This window comes from Mirounga angustirostris, unplaced genomic scaffold, assembly GCF_029215605.1.
Source record: "Mirounga angustirostris isolate CCGP_5_RB_7025 unplaced genomic scaffold, mMirAng1.0.hap1 SCAF_9, whole genome shotgun sequence".
Taxonomy (NCBI): Eukaryota; Metazoa; Chordata; class Mammalia; order Carnivora; family Phocidae; genus Mirounga; species Mirounga angustirostris.
This window is the reverse complement of record NW_026991717.1, coordinates 105,559,256-105,585,134: the sequence shown is the minus strand read 5'-3', so window position 1 is coordinate 105,585,134 and position 25,879 is coordinate 105,559,256. Positions and strand designations below refer to the sequence as shown.

At 35.4% G+C, this 25,879-nt stretch overlaps 1 protein-coding gene across 8 annotated transcripts in view; it reads right to left on the bottom strand.

The window, feature by feature from the left end:
• The window catches only part of MNAT1 (MNAT1 component of CDK activating kinase), a 209,753-nt gene that overhangs the window by 59,052 nt on the left and 124,822 nt on the right, over positions 1–25,879 (bottom strand). For 4 of the 8 annotated variants that reach the window (XM_064571144.1, XM_064571143.1, XM_064571141.1 and 1 more), the window contains exons 7-8: positions 17,022–17,143; positions 8,536–8,712 (exon numbers count right to left, since the gene is read on the bottom strand). In XM_064571144.1, the coding sequence (XP_064427214.1) occupies positions 8,580–8,712; positions 17,022–17,143 (255 nt within the window). In that variant the 3' untranslated portion in view covers positions 8,536–8,579. The remainder of the gene's footprint in view (positions 1–8,535; positions 8,713–17,021; positions 17,144–25,879) is intronic. The other 4 variants (XR_010405207.1, XM_054513740.2, XM_064571146.1 and 1 more) reach the window with 1 other exon arrangement.

Here is a 25,879-nt window from a genome sequence, read left to right as displayed (position 1 = left end):
CACCAAAAGCATGATCCATACAAGAAAAAAAATTGGTAAACTAGACTTCATCAAAACTAAAGCTTCTGTTTTAAAGACACTTAAGAGATTAAAAAAAAAAAACAAGCCACAGACTAGGAAAATTTGCAAATCATATATCTGATAGGTAGAATATATAAAAATTTGAATACAGCATATATACAAAACTCTCAAAACTCAGTAAGAAAACAAATCCAATAAAGAAATGGGCAAAATCGAAAGCCAAATGCAAAAGAATGAAAACTGAACCATTACCTTACGCCATACCCAAAAATTAACTCGAAATAGATTAAAGACTTGACTGTAAGACCAGAAACCATAAAATTCCTACAAGAGGACATAAGGTGGTAGGTAAGCTCTGTGACACTGGTCTTAGCAATATCTTTTTGTACCTGACTCCAGAAGCAATGGCAACAAAAGCAAAAATAACAAATGGGACTATGTCAACTAAAAAGCGTCTTCACAGTAAAGGAAATCATCAACAAAACAAAAAGGCCACCTACTAAACAGAAGATATTTGTAAATCATATATCCAATAAGGGGTAGATATCCAAAATATAGAAGGAACTCATACAGCTCAGTAAAGTGTATGACTACTTCCTTGGTGGTTGCCTGAGAGGTGTGAAGGAGAAATTACAAACTGACACCAGCAATCTTTTGAGAATGACAGGTATCTTGATTGTACACATATGTCAAAGCTTGTCAAACTGTTTATTTTATTTTATTTTATTTTTAAATGTTTTATTTATTTATTCATGAAAGTCAGAGAGAGAGAGAGACGCAGAGGCAGAGGGAGAAGCAGGCTCCCAAGGAGCAGGGAGCCCGATGCGGGACTCGATCCCAGGACCCTGGGATCATGACCTGAGCCGAAGGCAGACGCTTAACCATCTGAGCCACCCAGGCACCCTCAAACTGTTTATTTTAAATACCTTATTTTTACTATATATAGAAGTATGTTATTGTTTTATCATCCTAGGGATTATTTCAATTATTCCCACAACTCTAAAAAAAAAAGAAAAAAAAAACCCTAAAATAATGAATGAAAGAATGATGGAATCAACTGGAGAATGACAGTTAAATAAATCACAACTATAAGATCAATCTTCAGTTTTGTACTGCATTGTTCAAATTATTACATCTTTTTTTTTTGCATCATGTCTTAAGAGGATTATGAAAATATTCTAGGTAATTTTCTCAAACCCAAAAATCAGTGAGTTACCAATATAGTCTTAACTGTACAATTCAATCATTTTTAGCAAATTACAGAGTTGTAAAGTCATCAACACAATCCACTTTTAGAGCACTTTCATCATCCCAAAACAGATTCCTAATGCTCATCTGCAGTCACCCAAGGGTATGTTTTTAAGGACAAAAAGGAAATATTATATTCTCTCTCTTTAAAAAAAAAAGATTCATTTATTTATTTTAGAGAGAGAGAGTATGAGCAGGAGGGGCAGAGGGAAAGGGAGAATCTCAAGCAGACTGCACTGAGTGCAGAGCCCAATACGGGGCTGGATCTCACAACCCTGAGATCACAACCTGAGCCAAAACCAAGAGTCGGACGCTTAACCGACTGTGCCACCCAGGTGCCCCAGGAAATATTATATCCCCATCCATTCAGTCATTAAACAGGATGGATTTCATTCCATAATAAATAACACAGGACAAAAACTCTGTCATTTTGCTGAAAGAATGTGTGTCAACATTTCTTTATTTTTGATGTTCGTGTACCATAATTTACTTGCTACAGTTTTTAAGTGTATAAATGTTATAGGCTGGTGCATATCCTAAGGTATTTGGAAGGAAGGATATGATGTAAAAATGAACAATTAATTGAATTGAACCTAAAGGTTGACCGAATTTTCTCTAAATCTAAAGACAGCTCATCATTCCTTGGCAGAATCTTTTTTAAAGACTTAGAAAGCAGCAATCCCACAAACCCAGATGTTACTCATCATGAATTAGCAAAGCAGATAGATTGCATGCCTGTACCACAGGCAAACGAGGGCAGGAAAGACTAAGTTGTTAACAAAAACAGCACTGAAGAGCCATCTACACTGAGTAAGGAGGTTAAAAGAAAGTGATGAATGGTTATTCTATTGTTTCCATATTTATTAGCCACAGAAAGGGTAAGATGGTTTTAGGGCTTGCTGAGGTAGGAAAGATGCTGACAAATGGTGATATTCTATTTTGTTCTCATATCCATTGGCCCCAGAAAAGTTAAGATGATTTTAGGGTTTGATGAGGCAAGATGCTGATTAAGTCCAAAGAAAAAAACTAAAGACAAAAAACTGAGGACAGGCAACATCATGAGAAATCTAAAGAAACAAAATCATTGTATTATATGTGGCTCAACTGAAAATAGTATTTACATACTCACCATGGAAATAGTGAATACTGATTCAATTTAAAAAGCATGATATAACTCTATTGAGACAAGACAGGGGAATTGAAATAAGGATAGGGAAGGAGTTTTAGAGGGCTAAATCTTTCTCACATTAGGATGTTAAGAGACTGCAGCAAAATTGTGTTATTTAGAAATATACAGATAAATATAACAACAAAAAGCTAAGATTTAGAAGCTGGGCAGAGTCAAAATAGTTATATTGAGGTATACAGAATCTAAGAATGACAATTCATTGGCTTTGAAAAATTACCTAAAATAGCATCTTGTTCTCAGTAAGTAAACAGCAAAGCTACAGAAAACCAATCAGCATTTTTTCCCACACTGAAATATTTCAGCATGAAGAGCCCAATCCTGCCTGGTCATCTGATCCACATTTTACCATCTTATTGTCAATTTTCCTTTCAAAAACAGTATTCCTTAAAAAATTCTTTCATAAGCTAAAAAATGATTAATCAGCCATGTTCATTCTGTTCCCCAAAAGCATAGCCATTTGTTTTCCAGATTCAACAATCACAAGTTTTTAACCTAAATAAGATCTAATTCCTGACCATTACTTTTTTTTTTTCCAAATCTGTTGTACATTGGTTTGTTATGATTTCAAATCCACTTGTTTATGACTTAAGTTGTTTTGATCTAAGGGTGAATTTGTTTACACTGAAGAAGCTGTGTTGGGATGTTGTCATTGACACCTGTTGTGGTTGGTTAAGTACTCAATAGTTCAACTGTTGACAGGCACTGCTGGAGACTTACTGATAGTAACATATGGAAGAGCAGCTATGATGTAATGAACATTTAAATACCAAGAGTTTGTGAGGTCTTACTGAGGAATGATCAGTCTGGACAAGGCTACTCATTGTTGATCTAAATAACTCTTCAAAGATCTTGAGGCACTTGCTCCTGCCATGACCAGGCTTCTCTTGGTTGGCAATGGCGTTAAACCATGCAGCACTCCCAGGAAGGGAAGGGACATCTGTTCCTGCTTTGGCAAGGCTACTCCTCGTAGGCAGTGGTGCAAACTGTGTAAATGGTCCCTAGAGTATCAACCTTCACAGCAGCCCACCTTGCCTGCCAACACCAGTGCCGTTGCCCATTCGCTACATGTCCCAGCAGCAAGGGACCTAAGCCAGCAGCTGATACCCAGATTTTATTTCATTTATTTATTTTTTTTAAGATTTTTATTTATTTGACAGAGAGAGACACAGTGAGAGAGGGAACACAAGCAGGGGGAGTGGGAGAGGGAGAGAAGCAGGCTTCCTGTTGAGCAGGGAGCCCAATGACATGGGGCTCGATTCCAGGACCCTGGGATCATGACCTGAGCCGAAGGCAGACCCTTAACTGACTGAGCCACCCAGGCGCCCCTGATACCCAGATTTTAGTTGGAAAGACTGACTCTTCTGTGAACCAACTCACAGAAAGGTACACCTCAACTAAATTTGGACCTTATTTCTTTCACTGCTCCTTTGCCTGAAAAAATAGTGTAATTAATCTATCATTGATTTGGAATATTTCTTTATTGGCTTATTAAGAGACTTGTGAAATACTATCAATTATAATTTCCACAATAAACCTGTTTTAAATAAATTATTGGCAAAGACAATCTCAGTCTGAGTAATATTTGCCTCAAATAAAGCAAAATCTAAGTCATCACATTCTCCTCAAAGCAATAAGACCAAATATGGACAATACATTTTTACGACTAAACTGACAAAATGCTTTGGTTCTAGAAACCTGTGACACAGGATCCTGTTCTCAGGGCCTACTCTTATCAGTCAGTTACACACCTAGAATATTAAATAACCAGAGCAGATCATTTTTTACCATACCTACTCCTCTATACAACAAAATTTTCTGTAATAATCATGAAAGGAGAATAACAACAGGCCATATAGTCAATAATATTGTAATAACTTTGTAGGGAAAGAGATGGTAACTAGACTTATCATGGGGATCATTTTGTAATGTATAAAAATATTGAATCACTATGATGTACACCTGAAACTAATAAGATACTGTATGTTAATTATACTTCAATTAAAAAGTTTCTTTGCGCATAATCAATGAAGAATATGTTTAGTTAATTTTAATTTCCAGTTTCTTCCCTGAAGCAACACATATCCAAATAGCTAGGAAATACCTTAATGATAGGGATGACTTCAACAGAGTTTCATAAAGTATTTCACAATAAATTCCAGAAACTGTAATGTCTTTGTTTCTTTAGGATTGATTCTAGTAACACCTTTCAGATGTACCGCAATTGAAAGCTTTTAAACACAAATAAATGCTCCAAGAACTTAAGTTTTATTTCTTCATATTTACAATCACTGAGCTATATCTATCTATTTGACGTTTACTCCAAATCTGATACTTAAATTTTGGAACTTATAGTACAACAGGAGAGTTGGAAATAAAAATTTTGCCAGAAAGAAGGATTCTAAAACCTTACAAACTCACTCTTGAATGAGGCTAAATATAGCTGAGTGCATAGGTACTGGAGATAGTGGGAGGTGGAGTGTAGGGCTGACTATAAAACTGGGAGTTCTCTGAATTAACTCCTGTGTGCAATACAGCATTATTAAAAAAACAAAAAATAAAGATGTACTAATTGAAAGTTTACATATATACTGTGAAGTTCAAAAGTAACAACATTAATTGTTTAGAACTTGGACCAACAAAAGATGTTTTTAAGGAAGGAGTATTTGAAAACGGACATTGTTTAGAACTGCTAGTACATGGCTATAAAAAACAGACTGACTTTCAACTGGTTTTATTATATTTTAAATTTCTCTACAGACAATTCAATTCCTTATTGTTCGCACCTGGGACAGACTATTCCTGATGCCCCACCTGCACTATCAGGTCACCTTTACCTATGCTCCAACCCAAAAGCTTGTGAGTCACTTTGCCCAACCCAATCCTATTTTCCTCACACACACATGCACAAAAAACACTGAATGAAAACTGAGAACTTGGCTTATACTTAGAATAATCTTTTTAGAATATAAATAAAATTGCTATGTAACTTGAACTCACTGCCTTTAAAATACTATCTAAAATTATAATAATCTAAAAGCAGAATAAAAATAAAGCTCATTCAGATTTTGAAAGCTCTGTATATGGCAAAGGCATGTGGTACAACAGAGAAAAAGTAGCCTAAGAGACTAAAAATCTAGTCCTAGCTTTGCATGAACCAGAGATGTGACTATAAGCAAAGAGTTTTCTTCTCTGGACGCTTATCTGTAATGGACTCAAGACAGTTCATTTTCCTACAAAAGAGGAGAGTTGCACAGAGTATCTCTAAGGTTTTTCTCCAACTCCAGCACTCTCTTCAGAAACATTTTTTAGAAATGGTTTTTAATAATGATATTTGATAAATAACTTAAGGCAATTGGCACGATTATGCTGCCTCAAAGAACCCCTCCCCCTGATCTCCCTTATCACAGTAAATGGCAGCTCTGTTGCTCAGATAAAAAACTTTGGGAAAAACTTTTTTATATCTCCCTACATCTAATCCATCAAAAATTCTCTGGTCTCTATATCAAAATTATATCCATACTCTGACCATTCTCTCAGCAACTACACTGCTACCGTCTTAGTATAAGTCACTACCATCTTAACCAGGACAGCTGCAAGTTTTCTTGTTTTCACTCTATCAATTCTCCTATAATTGACCTTTCTAAATGTAAGTCATATGACACACTGCTCAAAATTCTCTTATGACTTCCCATCTCCTTCAAAGTAAAAGCCCAAGTCTTGGCCATTACCTAAAAAATCTTACATGATCTAACTGGGGAGAGCCTGTCTCCTTACCTAAAAACCTGCTACCACTCTGATCTCATCGCCTACCATTCCCCAATTCACTCTGCTCTAGACACTGGCCTACTTTCTCCTCCTCATATACATTCCTACCTCAGGATCTTTGCACTTACACTTCATGCTGACTCTCCCCATGATATCACATGATTGGCTTCTTTGCTTAATTCATGTCTGTTCAAATATCTTCCTATAAAAGATCCTATCAGTACCTATGTAAAAATAGCACTCTCCTCCAATCACTACATATCCCTTTATCCTTCTGTATTTGTCTTCAAAGTACTAATTACCACCTAACAGATTCATTAGTGTATTTTAATTGTTGGCTTCACCCCAGTGGAATGCCAGTAGATGTTCTCTCTGTTTTGCTCACTGATGTTTCCTCAGTACCTAGAAAAGTTAAGTGGTGTACAGAAGGTGCTCCATAATTGAATAACAAAAGTAAAGGAATTGTTAAATAACCATTTTCTCAATTAGCATGAGCTAAATACTGTAAGATTTCATTTCCCAATGGAGAATACACACACACACACACACATACACACACACAGTCTACTGTATTTTATGATTTGGGAAGAATTGACCAAATTCCAATAGTAAACTGAACTTACTTTTTTTAGGGTCCTGCAAAAATCTGAATTAAAACTATATTTCATTGGAATAATTTAGTTATAATTTTATTATTTAAACTAAATAATTTGGCTTATTTAGTGCTGCTTTTCTAAGATTAATTTTTGAATATATATTTTTAATTAATATTATGATTTAATAGTCTTAAAGTTCTTACTACAAAAAACCATTCTGGAATCAACTGCATAATTACATTTCCTCAGTGACCTTGTAATCTCGTGAGCATTTACTCTAGACTAAACAGCTTCATTCAGCTGCCCTGTGTCTGACTGCCGATGAAAGAAGCTTGTTTGACAACTGCTTCAAGCAGAAACATATTTTTTTCATGATTGCATAAAAAAGATTTAAAACTTACCAGACTAGAGCCAGACTAGAACTTTAAGCACAAAGGTTCATGTTAGATGTGTGAGCTGATTTCTAATTCAAATGCCAAGAAAAACAGATACTAAAGACATTTTGCTGTCACGGCCAGTGAAAAAAAAGTTAATTTAGTAATATGTTCATAATTACAACAAAATATAACATATGTCATATATTATATACACATACATATTGCAGTCTTTTTTGTGACTTTTCAATTTTTCCATATTCTTTTATTTTCTAGTATCCCTAAGACTTTTCATAAAACTAACATATAAACTTAGATGGAGAGCATCAAAAACAAAGATAAAACAAACACCTTTTCTCCATTCTTAGACAATCCATGTATAAGTCAACAGGTAAAGACCCTGATCAAAAACCAGAAATTTCTTCAATGTGACTTAAAAAAAATGCTTCTCCAAAATGGTAAGAAAAATCACTGACGAAACACTTGAAGCATCAGAAACAAGAAACTGCAGTTATCAGAATTAGATAACACCAGGTCAAGAAGTTCTAGCCAAATTCAACAAAATATAAAACTGAAGTCAGACATAGAATATTTAAAAGAAGAACTTCATTTTTTTCAGATGATTCACTTCCAAATAAAACCCAGATATTCACCTAATAGAAGAAAATTATTAGAGTTCAGTAAAGCAGCTAGATACAAAATAAAAATAAATTTAAGAATCAGAAAGCATAATGAAAATAATTTTATAACAGTATCACAACTATAACAAAAAATTAATTTCTAAGTGAGATATATGAAAACTCAGTAAATTTTAAATACCCATTCTTTTCTAATCAGTTTATAAGTTTAAAGCAATTCCAAATAAAATTCCAAAAGGAGTCGTGCTTGGTTATTATCTAAGGAGTGAGAAGAATGGGTATATCTTAGGTAAGTAGTTGGTGGGCTTTGGTTTTTTTTATTACTGTTTCACAACACTTTTATTATGAAATTTTTCAAATGGACAGAAAGCTTGAAAGAACTGTACAGTGATTTGCTGCTTTGGCCAACAAAGTTTACTTGGAAGAATAAATGTATAAAAATGCTAAAACTACTTTGAAAAAGATAAATAGTAAAGGAAGACTTGTCCCACCTGTGGTAGGCAGAATTCTGAGGTGGCCCCCAAGATTCCCTTATGTGCATCCTTGCAAAATCCCTTCCCCATGGGGCGATATGATAGATTTCACTCCTGAGATTATATGGCAAAAGGGATTTTGCAGATGTAATTAAGATCTCAAATTGGTTGACTGTGAGTTAATAAAAAGGGAAATTATCTAGGTGGGCGAAACTTAATCAGGTAAGTAACCTTTAAAAGTAAGAGATTCAGGGACGCCGGGGTGGCTCAGTCGGTTAAGCGGCTGCCTTCGGCCAGGTCATGATCCCAGGGTCCTGGGATCGAGTCCCACATCGGGCTCCTTGCTCAGCAGGGAACCTGCTTCTCCCTCTCTCTCCCTCTGCTTGTGCTCTCTCTGTCAAATAAAATCTTTAAAAAAAAAAAAAAAAAAAAAAGTAAGAGATTCAAAGTGGTTTTCTCTTGCTGGCATTGAAGATGGAAGCTACCATAAGTTCTACATCTGCAAAAAATCTAATTCTGCCAGGGGCGCCTGGGTGGCTCAGTTGGTTAAGCGACTGACTTCGGCTCAGGTCATGATCCCAGGGTCCTGGGATCAAGTCCTACATCGGGATCCCAGCTCAGCGGGGAGCCTGCTTCTCCCTCTGACCCTCTCCTCTCTCATGCTATTTCTCTCTCGCTCGCTCTCCAATAAATAAATAAATAAAACCTTTAAAAAAAATTAAAAAAAAAAAACCTAATTCTGCCAATAATATAAAAGCTTGGAAGACAACTCCCCCCACCCCACCACCAAGCCTCACTTACATGGAACCACAGCACCTGCTGACATTTTGATTACGACCATGTGACACCTGAGTTACAAGGATCTGGGTAACCCATGCCCTGACTGCTGACTCACAAACACTGAAAATGAATGAGATAAAAATGGATGTTGTTTTAAGCCACTTAAATTTGTGGTAATTTGATACACAACAATAGAAAATAAATGCACAGATTAATATTAAAACATATAAATTTAAATTAATAATTATGTGATACTGTTAAAAAATTGAAACATAGATTAATGGAAAAGAAAGAGCAGTCGAGAAAAAGTCTTATTATATTAATAAAACACATGAGTAGAAAAAATAAGTATTACTGGATATACTGGTCTGGGCCAATTGATTCACCATCTTGAAAAAATAGATTCTTTCATAGCTCCTTATAAAAAAAATAAATTCCAGGTGGATTAAGTGCCATATTAGATATAAAAATTGAAGCTACACAAAATTTAGAATATAAATGTATATAAAGTTCTGTGTTGGTTTAGGACTTCCCTAGTAGAAGAACAATGGAAAATTAAAACATCATCAATACATCCACTGCTCAGAATTAAAACTACTGCATATCATAAACAATGTAAGAATAAAAAACTAAGGGGCGCCTGGGTGGGCACAATCAGTTAAGCACCCAACTCTTGGTTTCAGCTTAAGTCATGGTTTTGGGGTCATGAGATGGAGTCCCGCTCGTCAGGCTCTGTGCTCAGTGCGGAGTCGGCTTGAGATTCTCTCTCCCTCTCCCTCTGCCCCTCCCACTCATGCACTTCCTCTCTCCTTCTCATAATTAAGTAAATCTTTTTTAAAAAGAATAAAAAAAATAAGGAGCACCTGGGTGGCACAGTCGGTTAGCATCTGACTCTTGGTTTTGGCTCAGGTCATGATCTCAGGGTTATAGGATAGAGCCCTGCGTTGGGCTCTGTGCTCAGTGCAGAGTCGGCGTGGGATTCTCTCCCTCTCCTTCTGCCTCTCCCCCATCCCCACTCTCTCTCTCTAAAATAAATAAATAAATAAATCTTTAAAAAAAAAAGAATAAAATAAAATTTAAAATCTTAAGGATTAATAGACTTACTACACAGCTGACTCATTTAAATAAATAAGGAAAACAATACTATCCCAATAAAAAAGGAGACAAGGGGAATAAACAGACAACTCATGCATAGGGAGGAAAAGAAATTACCAGGTGGACTGTGCCACAAATATAAGACAACAGGAAAATGCTAAGGAAAGGAAACAGCATGAGCAACAACACAAAAATATGTGAGACACTATAAGGTTCTTAAGAAACACCAAGTATAAGGGGGTAGGCTATATGACTATAAAGATAGGGGTCAGATTGTACAGGTGATGATGAGCCATTGAAAGATATTAATAAGAAAGAGACACGACCAGAATGATATATTAGTCTTCTATGGCAACAACGAGTAAGTCCTTAAGAAGGGAGACAGAGTGTTATAACAAAAAATTTGATAGACTAGGTTCAATGTCTTATCTCAAATTCTTGATATATAAAATTCTAATTTATCAATTGGAAAAAAGAAAAACAGTTCTTAAGAGCAAAAGAAAAGTCATGAAAGCATCTCCAAGGTTACTGTGAAGGTGGATCTTCTATTTTGGGGACTATACCCTGTACGATTCCCTCAAGAATGAACACTTCTAATTGCTTTGCTAACAGTAATGGATTTGTTAACAGGTTAGTTAACTTTTGGTTGGTTGGTTTTATCAAGGTAGTCTATGGCTACACAAGAAAACAAAACTGATAGGTGCTGACAGAGATCAAACAAAAAACTATCTTCTAATTATTCTTAGAGTTAACTAAGTCAATTCAATACTATTACTGTCACAAATTTTTTCACTATTGATTATGTAATAATAGCTAACTAATCTTAGCATCTGGTAAGGAAGGAACTCAAGATATTAAACCATCAAACTTTACATCTGTTTTTGAAAGCTCTCATAACTTGGGGCACCTGGTTCGCTCAGTCAGTAGAGCATGCAACCCTTGATCTCGGGATTGTAAGTTCGAGCCCCACACTGGGTGTAGAGATTACTTTAAAAATCTTTAGGGGTGCCTGGGTGGTTCTGTCAGTTAAGCATCCAGCTCTTGATTTCAGCTCAGGTCATGATCTCATGGGTAGTGAGATCAAGCCCCACATGGGACTCCACAGTCAGCATGGAGTCTGCTTGGGATTCTCTCTCTCCCTCTCCCTCTATCCCTCTCAAATAAATAAAATCTTTTAATAAAATAAAATAAAAATAAAATCTTTAAAAAGTAAAAAATAAAGCTATCATAACTGATAGCACACACTCATATCAGTTACGTTAACAGAAGAGATCTTAAAGATCATATTTTATCTTATAAAACAACAGGCTTTCCTTATTTTTGTAATAAGCTCACAAATGAAAAGCTCATATTAAATAAATCACTTCCATCTACCTAAAACAGTAGAGATATCTGATTAAATAATTTGAAATTGATGAACAAAATTGATAAGCACTCATAATTTATATCATTTAAGGGAATAACTCGTCTTTGGGTGGAAGGTAGTAAAACATTAACTAGAAATCCAGTTGATTACTAAAAAGATAGTCTCAGAGTGCCAATCAATGAAACTACTAGACTAACCACGAAAGCCATTGTTTACGGAATTTCAATTAGCATTTAAGTTTTCCCAATGCTTTCTCCCACTGGCACAGAATTAATAAACATGTTTACATATTGCCTTGAGCAAACCAGAAGAATACTACCAGTGCAATGTGAACTATAATTATCCATTCATAATACCCTCCTGAATGAAAAATTTTCATTTATTCTTCTTCTGCTTCTCAAGTTTAAGTAACTTTAGAAAAGATCTTAGTAAAAAAACACCAAAAATTTCATGACAATGTACTTTTGATTTCATCCTTTTTCAAAGTTATATATAAGGACAAAAACGTAGTTCTTTGGAGACACAATGCCACCTAAGACCTTATATCACCTACTCCCCAAAATACATAATTAATATTATTCTGAAAGTGCCTGCACATACTTTTGCACTAGCTAAAGTGAAAGTGCAAAGTGTACCATTCTTAACTTCACCAAGTCACACAGATTACAAAGAAGATATAAGAAAATAGAAACAAGGTAGTTAATTTATTCTCTGTTTGCCTCTAGAAAAATTGAATTTGTTCCCTCTGTAGGATAACATAATATAAAACAGAAATTTTGTTGTAATAGGAAAAGAGAGAGGAATAGAAGCTAGAGGACTGGGGAAAGGGGGAGATCCCACCATAAAGGGATAAATGGAGCTTATTTAGATGCAAGACATGGACAAATTTTAGGACAGATGTGTAATTATTATACCTTTAGTCAACTTAAATTTATATTCCTTTTACCCTAAGAGCAGCACCTTTGAGGATATAAATCATTCTTTGAAAAGTCACTTCAGAGAACAAATTCTTCAGTTTCTCTCTAAATGTTTCTGAAAGTTAGATTAGGTAAAAATATATCCTTAGATTTATAAAGTTTTCTTTAATAAGAAAAAAATAAGATAGCATATAGCTATCTTCAAATAATAATTCCAGAAGAGAAAATGAACTAATAGTATAAGAAATCAATTTAGAATTTATTTTAGCAAATGTTTCAGTATGAGGCTATAACTCACCAAAAAGACTGCTTGAGCTGATCTCAGCTACAAATACTAAAGCTGTCTGTATAGAATTCAATCCCTTTCTCAAGGTAGAAGGCTGAAGAGATGTGGGATGAATTCTATGTTGGTAGATAAATAGTTCTATATCAGGAAAAAGTCACTGTTCCTTTAGCAGTTCTGATATCACTGTTGATGATCTAGAAATTCCTATACTACTTAGCCACAGATGGCTAAAAGAAACTGTTACAGTCAAGGTCTATTGACTTAAACATACATATTTATTTGAAATCAGAACAATTTGCCCTTGTAACTATTGTGGATATAGAATATATGTATAGTCTTTGTTAAGAGAAGCAAAAGTCTACTTCAAAAAATTCTGGGGGCACCTAGGTGGTTCAGTCAGTTATGTGTCTGCCTTTGGCTCAGGTCATGATCTCCAGGTCCTGGGATGGAGCCCTGCCACTCAGCGGGGAGTCTGCTTCGCCCTCCCTCTGCCGGGAAGTCCCCACCCCCACCCCGGCCAGGTGTGTGTGCACACACGTGTGTTCTCTCAAATAAATAAATAAAATCTTAGAAAAAGAAAAAAGAAATTCTGGAACTAACTGTATTCTAAATACTCAATGGTTAATGAAAGTCCCCCACCCAACAACACCGAAAAAAAAAAAAAAAGTAATCCAGCCTCCTTTACTTAGCTTCAAGTAAGATTTCAGGTATGAAAAACTTGGGAAAAGTACAAATGCTATGGTTATATCTTATCTAAAGGACACTTACCCTACATTTCAAAATCTAAATCATAATGGTAAAGGCAAAAGGAAACCAAAAAGGGGTCCAACATTCAGAAGAGGTGCCAAAGTTTATTAAATGTAACAATTTACTCAAAATTGTTGGGCAAAAAAGCAATCAAGCTACATCTATTTTATACAGATTTCTAATAGAGTTAGTTAAATATACACACACATATATACAGCAGCAGCACAATCATAGCAGATTAAAAGAGGAAGATAAGCGGGATATTCCATTGAAAAGACCCAATAAAAATTGGCAATATAGAACACTAAATACAAGAGGAAATGAACTTAAAAAAAAAAAACCAGCCAGGATTCAGCTGCTGGGAAAGGCAAAGGTTGGCTGCCACTGGGCGAGAAGTAGAAAACCTACTGCCACCCTCCTCAGCTCTATACTGACAAGAGCCTTCAACCACTGAGGAAAGGCATGAAACCAATTCTTACCTGTGCTAACATAATGATGCAAAGCAGTGATGGGGGGCAGGAGGAACAGAAAACTGTCTTATAGCCAACACTTCCCGTGCTATCAACATAAGACAGTTCAGTTGTAGGGCTGGGAGAGGACTAGCAAACCCACCTGCACTCTGAAATAAGAGACAAAAATTGTTTGCCTCCAAGAAAGAGATAGATACACCAAGAAAACACTACCCTGAGGTTCTAGCACACAAGATCTCATAAGGCTAAAGTTGAGAACTAAGGAGAACTTAGAAATCCCCTTGTTCCCACCACAAAACTTATTCCAAGTAAAGAGGAAAAAGCACTCTATTGCTGGGGAGGAGCACCAAGAGAGAACCCTAATGTGGCTCAGGCGGCCAGAGCCTGCTGCTGAAAGCTGAGAGTGGAGCAAGACTGAAAAGATCCCTCCAGCACTCCAAGCCTCATACTAGGCACAAAGCAGCAATAGACTATCTGGAAGAAGTTGAAGCCTTTGAGCAACAACTGGAGCAACAACAAAACCCAAACTAAAATCAAACTATAGACTTAATACTCAATTCCCTATCTAATGCCCTGACAGAAGAAAAAGACATAAATATTTTGGGGCATAAATCTCAGTCTCTGCTTTCTGTGACACTGAATATCCAATACTCAAACAATAATTATAATGAACACAAGAAAGCAAGAAAAATAAATCTATCATCATGACATAAAATAATCAACAGAACCAGACCCAGAGATGTTGGATATCAAAAAGGCATTTTAAAATAACATGATTAATAAGTTAAAAGATCTAGGAAAAAAGGTAGAGAACATATATAAACAGGGAATTTCAGAAAAGAGATGAAAATTATAAAAAGAAGTGATATGGAAATGCTAGATATAAAAATAGCAAATCAGAAACACTTTCTTTGATGAAAAAGAAATCTGTGAAGAAATAATGGTTGAGATATTTACAAAATAAAAACAACAAATTATAGATCCAAGAAGTACAGAGAAACTTGGAAAGCTCAGAGAAACTATATTTTTTTATACAATGCCAGTTCCTTATAGAAAACATATAGTAAATCTTGTTTTTAATTCAATCTGGCAATCTCTGCTTATTATTTAGAATATTTAGACCTGTGCTACCCAGTATGGGAGCCACTCACCATACATGGTTATTTAAACTAAACTGAATAAAATTTAAAACTGAGTTTTTCAATTGCATTAGACACATTCAAGTGCTCAGCAGAAACATGAAGCTGAGGGCTACTGTGCCAGACAGCATAGACGTAAAATATTTCTATCATTTCAGAAAGTTGTATTGGATGGTGCTGGTTTAGAACATTTATATGCAATGAAATTACAGACAGAGTTAAGACTAAATCTACTACCATTTTGTTTCTTAATTGTTTCATTTCTTTATTTTTGTAACCCTCTCTTCCTGTTCTCCTTTTCATTAAGGAAGTATTTTTTTATGATTTCATTATTTTTCTCTGCTATTGACTGACTGTCCCTTTTTTTTCCACATTTTTAGTAGTTGCTAGAGGGCTTATATTAAATATCTTTAACTTACCACAATCTATTTCCAGACACTACTATACCACTTCATGCATACTGTAAGAACATTACAACAACAGTTATTTCCTCTTCCTATCCTTTGTACTGTTTGTCACACATTTCACTTGTGCATTGTTATTATGCATGCCCACTTCTATAATCTTTCAAATGTAATTTTGATGAAAAAACTATTAGAAAATGCAAAACCCTGTAACAAAGGAATACTATTTTAAATACTTTGTCTTCACTAACACTAAAAGTAAAGATTTTAAGAAAACTTATTTTACAGATCTAGAATTCTGGCTCTTGCTAACCCAATAAGAGATAAGAAACCAACATCTTTATCACTAATAACTTTTTACATCATGAAACCCTATATTGTCTATCTCAAGCTTCAATTTTAGCACTTAGGCAAATTATTTGATAAATTTGTTATCTCAAACTCAAAAGGAGTTTTAGGTTTTGTTTCACATCTCCTTAGCTTCATGTTTGGAAGATGCAGGACCTTAAGAGAATACAGAACTAAAGAAAATAATAAGATCTACTAAATAGCAGCTTAGTAAATTATTTATCATTTTAATAGTCATTTGAACTTAGAGCCTCCAGTTTCATATGTATAATACTATGAGTCATGTTCAAGATTTTGGTTTTGAAGATGCATATAGGTTTTTTGTTGTTTTTTGTTTTGTTATTTTTGTATGTAGGTTTATTATCTATTTTATCTATCTTATTTTTGCTGTTGGGGTCTTTTTTTAAATTACTTTTTAATCACTTGTTTCATTGTACCCATTATTTTCTTTTCACATTATATTCTTTACACTATTTTATTTTGTTAACAAGCAATGGTTTCTAGATCATCTTTTCATTCAAAACTTTAGCTTGAGACACCAGACCAAGAAATGACTTGTCTCATTCAACAAAGTCTGTGCCTGAACTTCTCAAGGACACTATAGATACCCACCTGCTTCCCTGAGACAGACTGTGATCATCTCCATCACCCACAAGAGTCACCATCCCAAGGTTCATTTCCAAAATAGATGCACAGAATATGGCTTTTGAGCCACTGGGCCAGCCCTACATTATACCTTAAATCTAAATAAGCCTTTGTGGCTTATTTCTCATAAATATAGTTACACTGTTATCAGCAGACAATGAGTAAATCTACTCCTTTTCATGGCAAGGTCACAACTCTCATATCTTTACTGGCTTACTAATGACTAAATTAAGCTCCTATTTCTAAAAAATTACACAGTAAGCTGAAAATGAACAGCTACTTCAGTATGGCTGCCAACAACATCATTAAAAAGAACTAATATAATCCAATCTTAATCTCAAAAGACCTAACAAAAACATTCAAAAAAATGTGTACACTTAGTATTAAGCATTCATTTTTCACAAAAGAGTAAAGTTCTAAAATTCAAAATCTAAGAATTTTTTAAAGTGTAAGTTAAAAATAGTACTAACCGATAAGGCCTAAACATCAGTTACTCAATGAGAAGTTCTTAGAGACTTACCCAAGTCTTCCCAGCATCTCAAGCTCAGGAACTTGTGGTCCACATGTCTCTATCTGCAGTGGTTGGTATTCATATAGAGCTTCTTCAAGCTTTTGAATAGGTGCTAATGAAATATGCTGACCCTGTTAGAAAAATGAAGGAAAGCAATACCTTTTAATAATATTTTCATATTACTACTATTTGCAAACTAAATTCCTTCCTCACTTTAAAAATATTACCCTGGGGCACCTGGGTGGCACAGTCAGTTAAGCACCGGACTCTTGGTTCCGGCTCAGGTTGTGATCTCAAGGTCATGGGACTGAGCCCTGAGTCAGGCTCCATGCTCCGTGCGGAGTCTGCTTAGAACTCTTTCCCTCTCCCTCTGCCCTCCCCCCTACTCTAAAATAAATAAATCTTTTTTAAAAATAAGTTAAAAATAAAAATATCCATTGGGGAAGTCTTGCTGGCTTAGCCGGTGGAGCATACAACTATTGATCTCAGGGTACTGAGTTCGAACCCCACATTGGGTGTAAAGATTACTTAAATGAATAATTTTAAAAGGAAATAAAATTTAAAAATATTATCCATGAAGCCTGCGAATTCATGGGTACAATTCATTATATTACTGAAACCCACATTTTATAATTTATAGTAATTGACACATGATTTAAAAGAAGAAAACTGGGGGGCCTGGGGGACTCAGTTGGTTAAGCGGCTGCCTTCAGCTCAGGTCATGATCTCAGGGTCCTGGGATGGTGCCCTGCATCGGGCTCCCTGCTCAGTGGGGAGTCTGCTTCTCTCTCTCCACCTGCCTCTCCCCAGGCTTGTGTGCTCTCTCCCTCTCACTCACTCTCTCTCTCAAATAAATAAAATCTTAAAGATAAATAAAAATAGAAGAAGAAAACCAAATCCATCATTAAATTCAAATTTAGCCTTAAAGAGTAAAGTTATTCAACATCAATGGTAGAATTCAGCAAATATAAAAGCGTAGTCCATCCTCACATTTTCCTATTTATTATCCAGCTCTGAGAGTTTTGGTAAAATCAGTGTTTTATTGAAAGCTCTAATTAGGGAAGAATACTAATGAAATTATTCTCCACAAAATTTTGCCATATAAACATCTACTCTCTTAAGTCTTTACAATGAAATCAAACTTACTTACCAAATGTGTGTATATGATGTCTACTTACATACACACACAGGGAATTTTGTGCTAAAAACTAAGTTGAATGAAACATCTAGGATTTTTCTGAAAACAAATAATTACTGAATAACCAAAATAAAAGGACTGTATTTGATTACAAGCATACAAAATAAAATACCATTCAGCCATATAACATCATTACACTGAGATTTATCATACATCTGAGCGTAGATTCTAATTTTTAAAAATCCCTATTTTTTATATAGTCCCTGTTTTCAGATTCTAATTCTAGTTCTGTTATTTTTCTTTGTATAGTGCTCATCAAGTTCTTTATTTCCTAACTTTTTAATAAAAACCAGCTCTTATAGTTACTAATTCTACCATTTTCTAGTTTATAGTTTATTTCTGTTGTTACCTCCCTTAGTTTCCTTTACTTTTCCCCTAAATTACTAAGTTGAATATACAGTACATTTTTCTATTTTATTTAAAAAAATAAATAAAAACCATGACTTATAAGTGATAAAGTGCAACTGAGGCAGTGAGGAACAACCACTGACAATGTTTGCATCTGACTTGTGGTTTTTCTCTTCAACAAGTTTTAATCCCATGTAGCATCACCCTAGCTAGTTCACTGTCATGTATTAATAGCTTCTCTGACAATGTCACCTCAAAAGTCCTTCATCAAACACTGACAAAGGACACGAATAGACATTTCTCCAAAGAGACATAAACTGCCATTAAGCACATGAAAAGATGCTCACCAACACTAATCAGTAAGAAAATGCAAATCACCATAAGAGACTCTTAATCTCAGGAAACAAACTGAGGGTTGCTGGAGTGGAGGGGGGTGGGAGGGATAGGGTGGCTGGGTGATGGACATTGGGGAGGGTACGGGCTATGGTAAGCACTGTGAATTGTGTTAAGACTGATGAATCACAGATCTGTACCCCTGAAACAAATAATACATTATATGTTAATTTAAAAAAAAAGAAAATGCAAATCAAAACCACAATGATATACCACTTAACACTCATGACTATTTAGGATGGCTATTATCCAAAACAAATAAACAAAACCACAGAAAATAAGTTTTGGCAAGGATGTATAGAAATTGGAACTCTTGGGGCGCCTGCGTGGCTCAGTCGTTAAGCATCTGCCTTCAGCTCAGGTCATGATCCCAGGGTCCTGGGATCAAGCCCCGCACGAGGCTCCCTGCTCTGCGGGAAGCCTGCTTCTCCCTCTCCCACTCCCCTGCTTGTGTTCCCTCTCTTGCTGTGTCTCTATCAAATTTATAAATTGGAACTCTTGTGCATTGCTGGTGGGAATGTAAAATGGCGCAGCCACTATGGAACACAGGAGGGTGATTCCTCAAAATATTAAATATAGAATTACCATATGAACCAACAATTCCATTCCTGGGTATATACATAAAAGTAGTAAAAGCAGGAACTTGGAACATATATTTGTACACCCATGTTCATAGCATCATTACTCACAGTAGCCACAGGAGCAACCCATGTGTCCATGGATGGATGAATGAATAAACCAAATGTGGCATATACACACAATGGAATATTATTTAGCCTTAAAAAGGAAGAAATTTTGACACATGTCAAAATTCACATGGGTGAATCTTAAAAACATGCTAAGTGAAAGAAGCCAGTTATAAAAGGACAAACATATGATTCCAATTACCTGAGATTGCTAGAGTAGTCAAACTCATAGAAACAGAAAGTAGAATGGTGGTTATCAGAAGCTAGGGTGAGGCAAGAAGGAGCTTGGGTGTTAGTATTTAATAGGTACAGAGTTGTAGTTGGAGAAGATTGAAAAAGTCTGGAAATGGATGTGATACAACGTGAATGTACTTGATATCGAGAACCATATACTTGGGGCATCAGGATGGTGGAGTTGGTTAAGTGTCCGACTCTTGGTTTCAGCTCAGGTCATGATCTCATGGTCCTGAGATGGAGCCCTACGTCGGGCTCCAGCTAAGCATGGAGTCTGCTTAAGATTCTCTCTCCCTCTTCCCCTCCTGCTCATGCTGTCTCTTTCTCTCTCTTTCTCAAATAAATCTTAAAAAAAAAAAAAAAGAACCATATACTTAAAAAAGAATTAATAATGGTAAAGCTTACGTTATTCATATTTTACCACAATTTTAAAAAATGGGTTTTAGATATTCTTATTTACTCATTTACCTGGCTAGAGTAATACACAGGAAAAAAAAAGAAGTAAAATACCTAGAAAACTTTGTTAACATTATTTTAAGCCTTAATCTCCATATGTTTCACAACTTTTCTAAATTAACATCAAACTGTCAAGCTAAATCTTATACTATCTCAGAGAAATCCAATCTCTGAACAATGGATCTGAGTACAGGGAGTTACAGAGGTTAAGAAGAGGACTGCCTAAGTGGGATATTTTGAGTGACATTTTGATATTCCTGTTTCGAAGTGTCTTCTTCATAAGCTGCCAAGTACTAAATTCTCCTGCCATGATACAAAAAGTACAGTATTAATGTCACATTGTTAGGTTGGGGGGGGGAGAAATGAAAAAGAAAAATTGTAAGAATTAAAGAAGGAAACTTTATAGTCCTACTAACATAGTAATGCAGATTATTACTCCATTTTCATTTTATAAATCATGCAAGGTCCAGAAAAGATGATACAGAATGGCTATTTTCAAGAGCTAGAATACTTTCCAGGGAAAATAATGTTCAAAAAAGACAGGCTCTCTTAAGTCATTACAGTGGGAAACATACTAAAAGTGATCATTCACTAAACACCACCTATAAAGCCCAAGTTACTAAAGTTATGAAATCATATAATCCAAAATCTTTTCTGCAAGTTTGTGGGCACATAAAACATCACCTAGTATAATCACAGTTAACATTATTTACTCAGTGCCAGGCACTGGTCTAAGGATTTTTTTTTTTTTTTTTTAAGATTTTATTTATTTATTTGACAGAGACAGAGACAGCGAGAGCAGAACACAAGCAGGGGGAGTGGGAGAGGGAGAAGCAGGCTTCCTGCTGAGCCGGGAGCCCGATGTGGGACTCGATCCCAGGACCCCGGGATCATGACCTGAGCCGAAGGCAGTCGCTTAACTAACTGAGCCACCCAGGTGCCCCGGTCTAAGGACTTTTTATGCATTATTTCATTAGTATTCACAATAGTTTTATGAGATAAATACTGTTATTCCTACTTTACAGATAGGGAACAGGGGTTTAGATATGTGACTTGGCAAGGTCACTCTGTATTAATGGCAGGTTGAAGATTAGAAGCCAATTCTTTTAGATTCTAAAGCCTGCTTTCTTTTCCCCTAACTTCTTTATTTTATGAATAAAGAAGCATTTAAAATACAAATTTTCCAAAAGTCATGTAGTAGTAAGAGTCAAATCTCCTAATTCCTGTCCAGTATGGGTTCTACCATATACCACTACTTTTTAATATCTTATTTTTAGATAATATAATCATGGTCACTCAATTTAAAAGTTTGATCTTAATAAGTAAATCCTAGATAGTTTAAGATAAATTTTTATACAAATTCTAATAACTTATATTTGGTCAAAACAACACAGGCTCAAAAAGGATTTTTTTTAATTATGGCATTTAGAGAACAGTAAACATCACTCAGTGGTAATTCTGTTTACCATGAGGATGATAAAACAAAGTTCATAAATGATGCACAACTTAGCCTTGTAATGTTCAACTGATCTTTCCCCAAATAAACTTGGTGTGAGATAGATGCCAAATTTCTCAAATCTAAAGCTGGGGAAGAACTTACAGGACAATCATTGACATAATTAAAATTAAATCACCAATATACAAAAATGTCTTAGCAAGTCCTATGAGGAAAGTGATGGTTTTTTTTTTTAAGATTTATTTATTTGAGAGAGAGAGAGCACATATGCAGGGGGAGGGGCAGAGGGAGAAGCAAACTCCCCACTGAGCAGGGAGCCCTACATGGGGCTCAATCCCAGGACCCTGGGATCACGACCTGAGCTGAAGGCAGACTCCCAATCAACTGAGCCACCCAGGCGCCCCAGTGTTGGTAGTTTTAAGTGACTGGAGGCAAAAAGGTATCTAAAAAGTTTCTGGATGCCATATGGTAACTGAATGTGATATTTCCACCAAGAGAGTAAGTATTATATTATCCAAATTATCAGATTAAGGAAATCAAACAACATAATGCACTAGTGATCTATCACATCTGAATTAATGAACATTTCATCAAAGAAGATACACGAACGGCTAATAAGTACATGAAAAGATGCTCAACATCTTTAAGAAAAATGCAAATTACGACCACAATGAAATACTACTTCACACCCACTAGATTGGATATAATCAAAAGGACAGACAATAAAAAGTTTTACTGAGGGGCGCCTGGGTGGCTCAGTTGGTTAAGCGACTGCCTTCGGCTCAGGTCATGATCCTGGAGTCCCGGGATCGAGTCCCGCATCGGGCTCCCTGCTCGGCAGGGAGTCTGCTTCTCCCTCTGACCCTCCTCCCTCTCATGCTCTCTGTCTCTCATTCTCTCTGTCTCAAATAAATAAAAAAAAAAAAAAAAAAAAGTTTTACTGAGGATGTGGAGAAACTCTAACCTTTATACATTCTGATGAGAGTGTACAATGGTGCCACCACTTTGGAAATCAGTTCAGCAGTTTTTCTTAAGTGTACAAATAATGTACTATAACTTAGTACTTCATAAGTGTCTAACCAAGAGAAATGAAAACCTATGACCACACAAAGACTTGTATGAGATATTCCTAGCAGCACTATCCATAGTAGCCAAGTATCCATAGTAGCCAACCTGCCATTAATACAAGAGTGACAGGAAACAGTCTACATGTCCATCAACTGGCGGATGAATTAGAAAATGAGGTATATGCAACCTCAGTATGAATATTAACTCATTATTTAATATTAATAAAATATGCTGAATACTATTCAGCAACAAAAAGGAATAAAATATTTATATGTGCTGCAACACAGATGAACTTCAAAAACATTATGCTAAGTGAAAGAAACCAGGCAAAGGACTACCTATTGTAAGATTCCATTTACATGAAATGTCAACCAAGGTTGGTAAAATTACATGGCTGTAATTTTAAGTATAATTTGAAATATATTCTTTAACTTTTCTTACTTAGCAAATTTCAAGTCTACTATAAAAAATAGTTTACTATTTACTAAAACTTAACTGTTAGAGCATCTATACATCATTATTGTTTCTCCTCAAATAAAGGAAAAGCACAGACTACCTTTTGTGCTGACTCTAAACTCAGGATTTAATTCCAAATGAAAAATTATATGATCTAGATTTCTGGAATCCACTCAATAAGAAATGAAATTAACTCTGAAATTTGCTTTAAAAAACCTCTGGTCATTATGTTAAAAGACACACACACACACACACACTTTTGGAATGCAGAAACCATTTAGAATAACATTACTAAAGAAAATATATTATTTTCTAATAAAAATAACAGCAACAGAAATAGTTCATTAGTAATCATTAGTGCATAGGTTGTTGAAATAAGCAATAATAAAAATACTAAAAATGAAGGAGTGAACTTGTCGTGATGAGCACCAGGTGATACAAGGAATTGTTGAATCACTATAGTGTACACCTAAAATATATTACTGGATGTTAACTAACCGAAATTAAAATAGAAACTTGAAAAAAATATTAAAAATGAAAATATCCTTTCATATAAATCAGTATACAATTTTTTGCTAAGTACCATGTAAGTTCTGAGGCTGTAATTTATAAAGTATTAGCAATTTAGGGTGATAGGTTGAATGATTCTGAAAATCCTTTAACACAATTTTAAGGACTCTCTTAATTTTTCTGTCTTACTTAAATGACTTACTTGCCAAGCTAGTCTCATCTTTAGTATATTTGCTAATAAGCCCTGTAAGTTTGTTAAACTGTGTAGAGTTATCTGTTTAACATCTGTCTCTCCCATTAGACTAAAAGGCCTTATGTTCACTGCCATGTCTACAGCACAGTGCCTGGCAACAAAGAGCTACTCGATGTTTTGTTAAATGAATGAATAATATAAAAGGGCATGTGAATGGTCATATGGTATAGCAATATGAACACTAGGAAAACTCTAAGAGTCAGGTTTCCATATTCAATAAATTTAAGAACACTCTTACTAAGCATAAACAATTGAAATTTTGTTAATCACATGTACTATAAGGGCACATAAGGAATACAACTCCACCTTCTCCACACTTAACTATTGTTTTCTTTCACTTATTCATTACAGAAAGTCTGTGGATGCTTTTTCTCCCTAGGCTGGAAATGTGTCTTTTAGCCACTTAAGAACTCATTTTAACAAAATTTCAGATGATACTGTGGTATTCTGTGGCTATCATCACCTATTCACATAACAAATACTGAATACTGGGGCGCCTGGGTGGCTCAGTCACTGAGCGTCTGCCTTCGGCTCAAGTCATGATCCCGGGGTCCTGGAATCGAGCCCCGAATCAGGCTCCCTGCTCTGCGGGAAGCCTGCTTCTCCCTCTCCCACTCCCCCTGCTTGTGTTCCCTCTCTTGCTGTGTTTCTCTCTGTCAAATAAATAAAATCTTAAAAAAAAAAATACTGAATACTAACTATATGTCCAAAACTAAAAACTCCAGCAGTGATCAAAACAGATACAAGCCTTGCACTCAGGGAGCTTACATTCTAATAACTTTTCTTTTTTTTTTTTTTTAGATTTTATTTATTTATTTGATAGAGAGAGATAGCGAGAGCAGGAACACAAGCAGGGGGAGTGGGAGAGGGAGAAGCAGGCTTCCTGCCAAGCAGGGAACCCGATGTGGGGTTCGATCCCAGGACCCTGGGATCATGACCTGAGCCAAAGACAGACGCTTAACGACTGAGCCACCCAGGCGCCCAGCATTCTAATAACTTTTCAATGAGACCGTGCCTTCTACTTTTAAGTCTCTGAATCATCTAAATGCAAAATAAAAACAAAAAACAAAAAACTAAAAAAAAAGAAAACAATGATAGTGGTAGTTGTTTTCATAAACTGAGTCCTCTCACATCTTAAATTTATCAAATCCTACAGAATGTGTCACACTGCCAAAGGGAATTAAAAAACTGAATATTTCAGTGTTCTCGAAACATTAAACCACTATAACCTGGTTACTATTTCCAGAGAAACTATCTATAGGAGACCTTTTAGAAAATCAACTCTTTTTTTCTGAAATACTGTTTCTATGTTGGTTAGTGTCCTATGTGCACATATGTACATATGATTCTATGTGCACATATGTACATATGATTTTCATTTGTGCATATATATGTATGCATCTGTATATGGATATAGATATATTTTTTAATTGTGTGGTATGTGTGTGTGTTCTCACACAATTTTGTAACGGCATAGAGAATACTTATATATCTGGCACTGCCTTCAACCTGCTCATTCTAAATAATATTTTTTTGGTAACTCAGTTGTTTTTAATTTTTTGGGTAGCAAGCACAGCAATTTTTATACTATGCGGTTCTGTATATTCTGAGTGATATCAGCTTGTCATCACTGCAACAGCTGCATGGTAATAACTTTCTGGTAGCACAGAATTTTATGGTAAGTACAATTCATTTTCCCCCATAGAAATGGCTTTCTCTAATTTCTTTCAAAATTTATAGTAAACAACTTTAAGGTCAATGAGGGATAAGACCCTGCATGTTAAGAGGTAACTCTGTAGGGGTACCTGG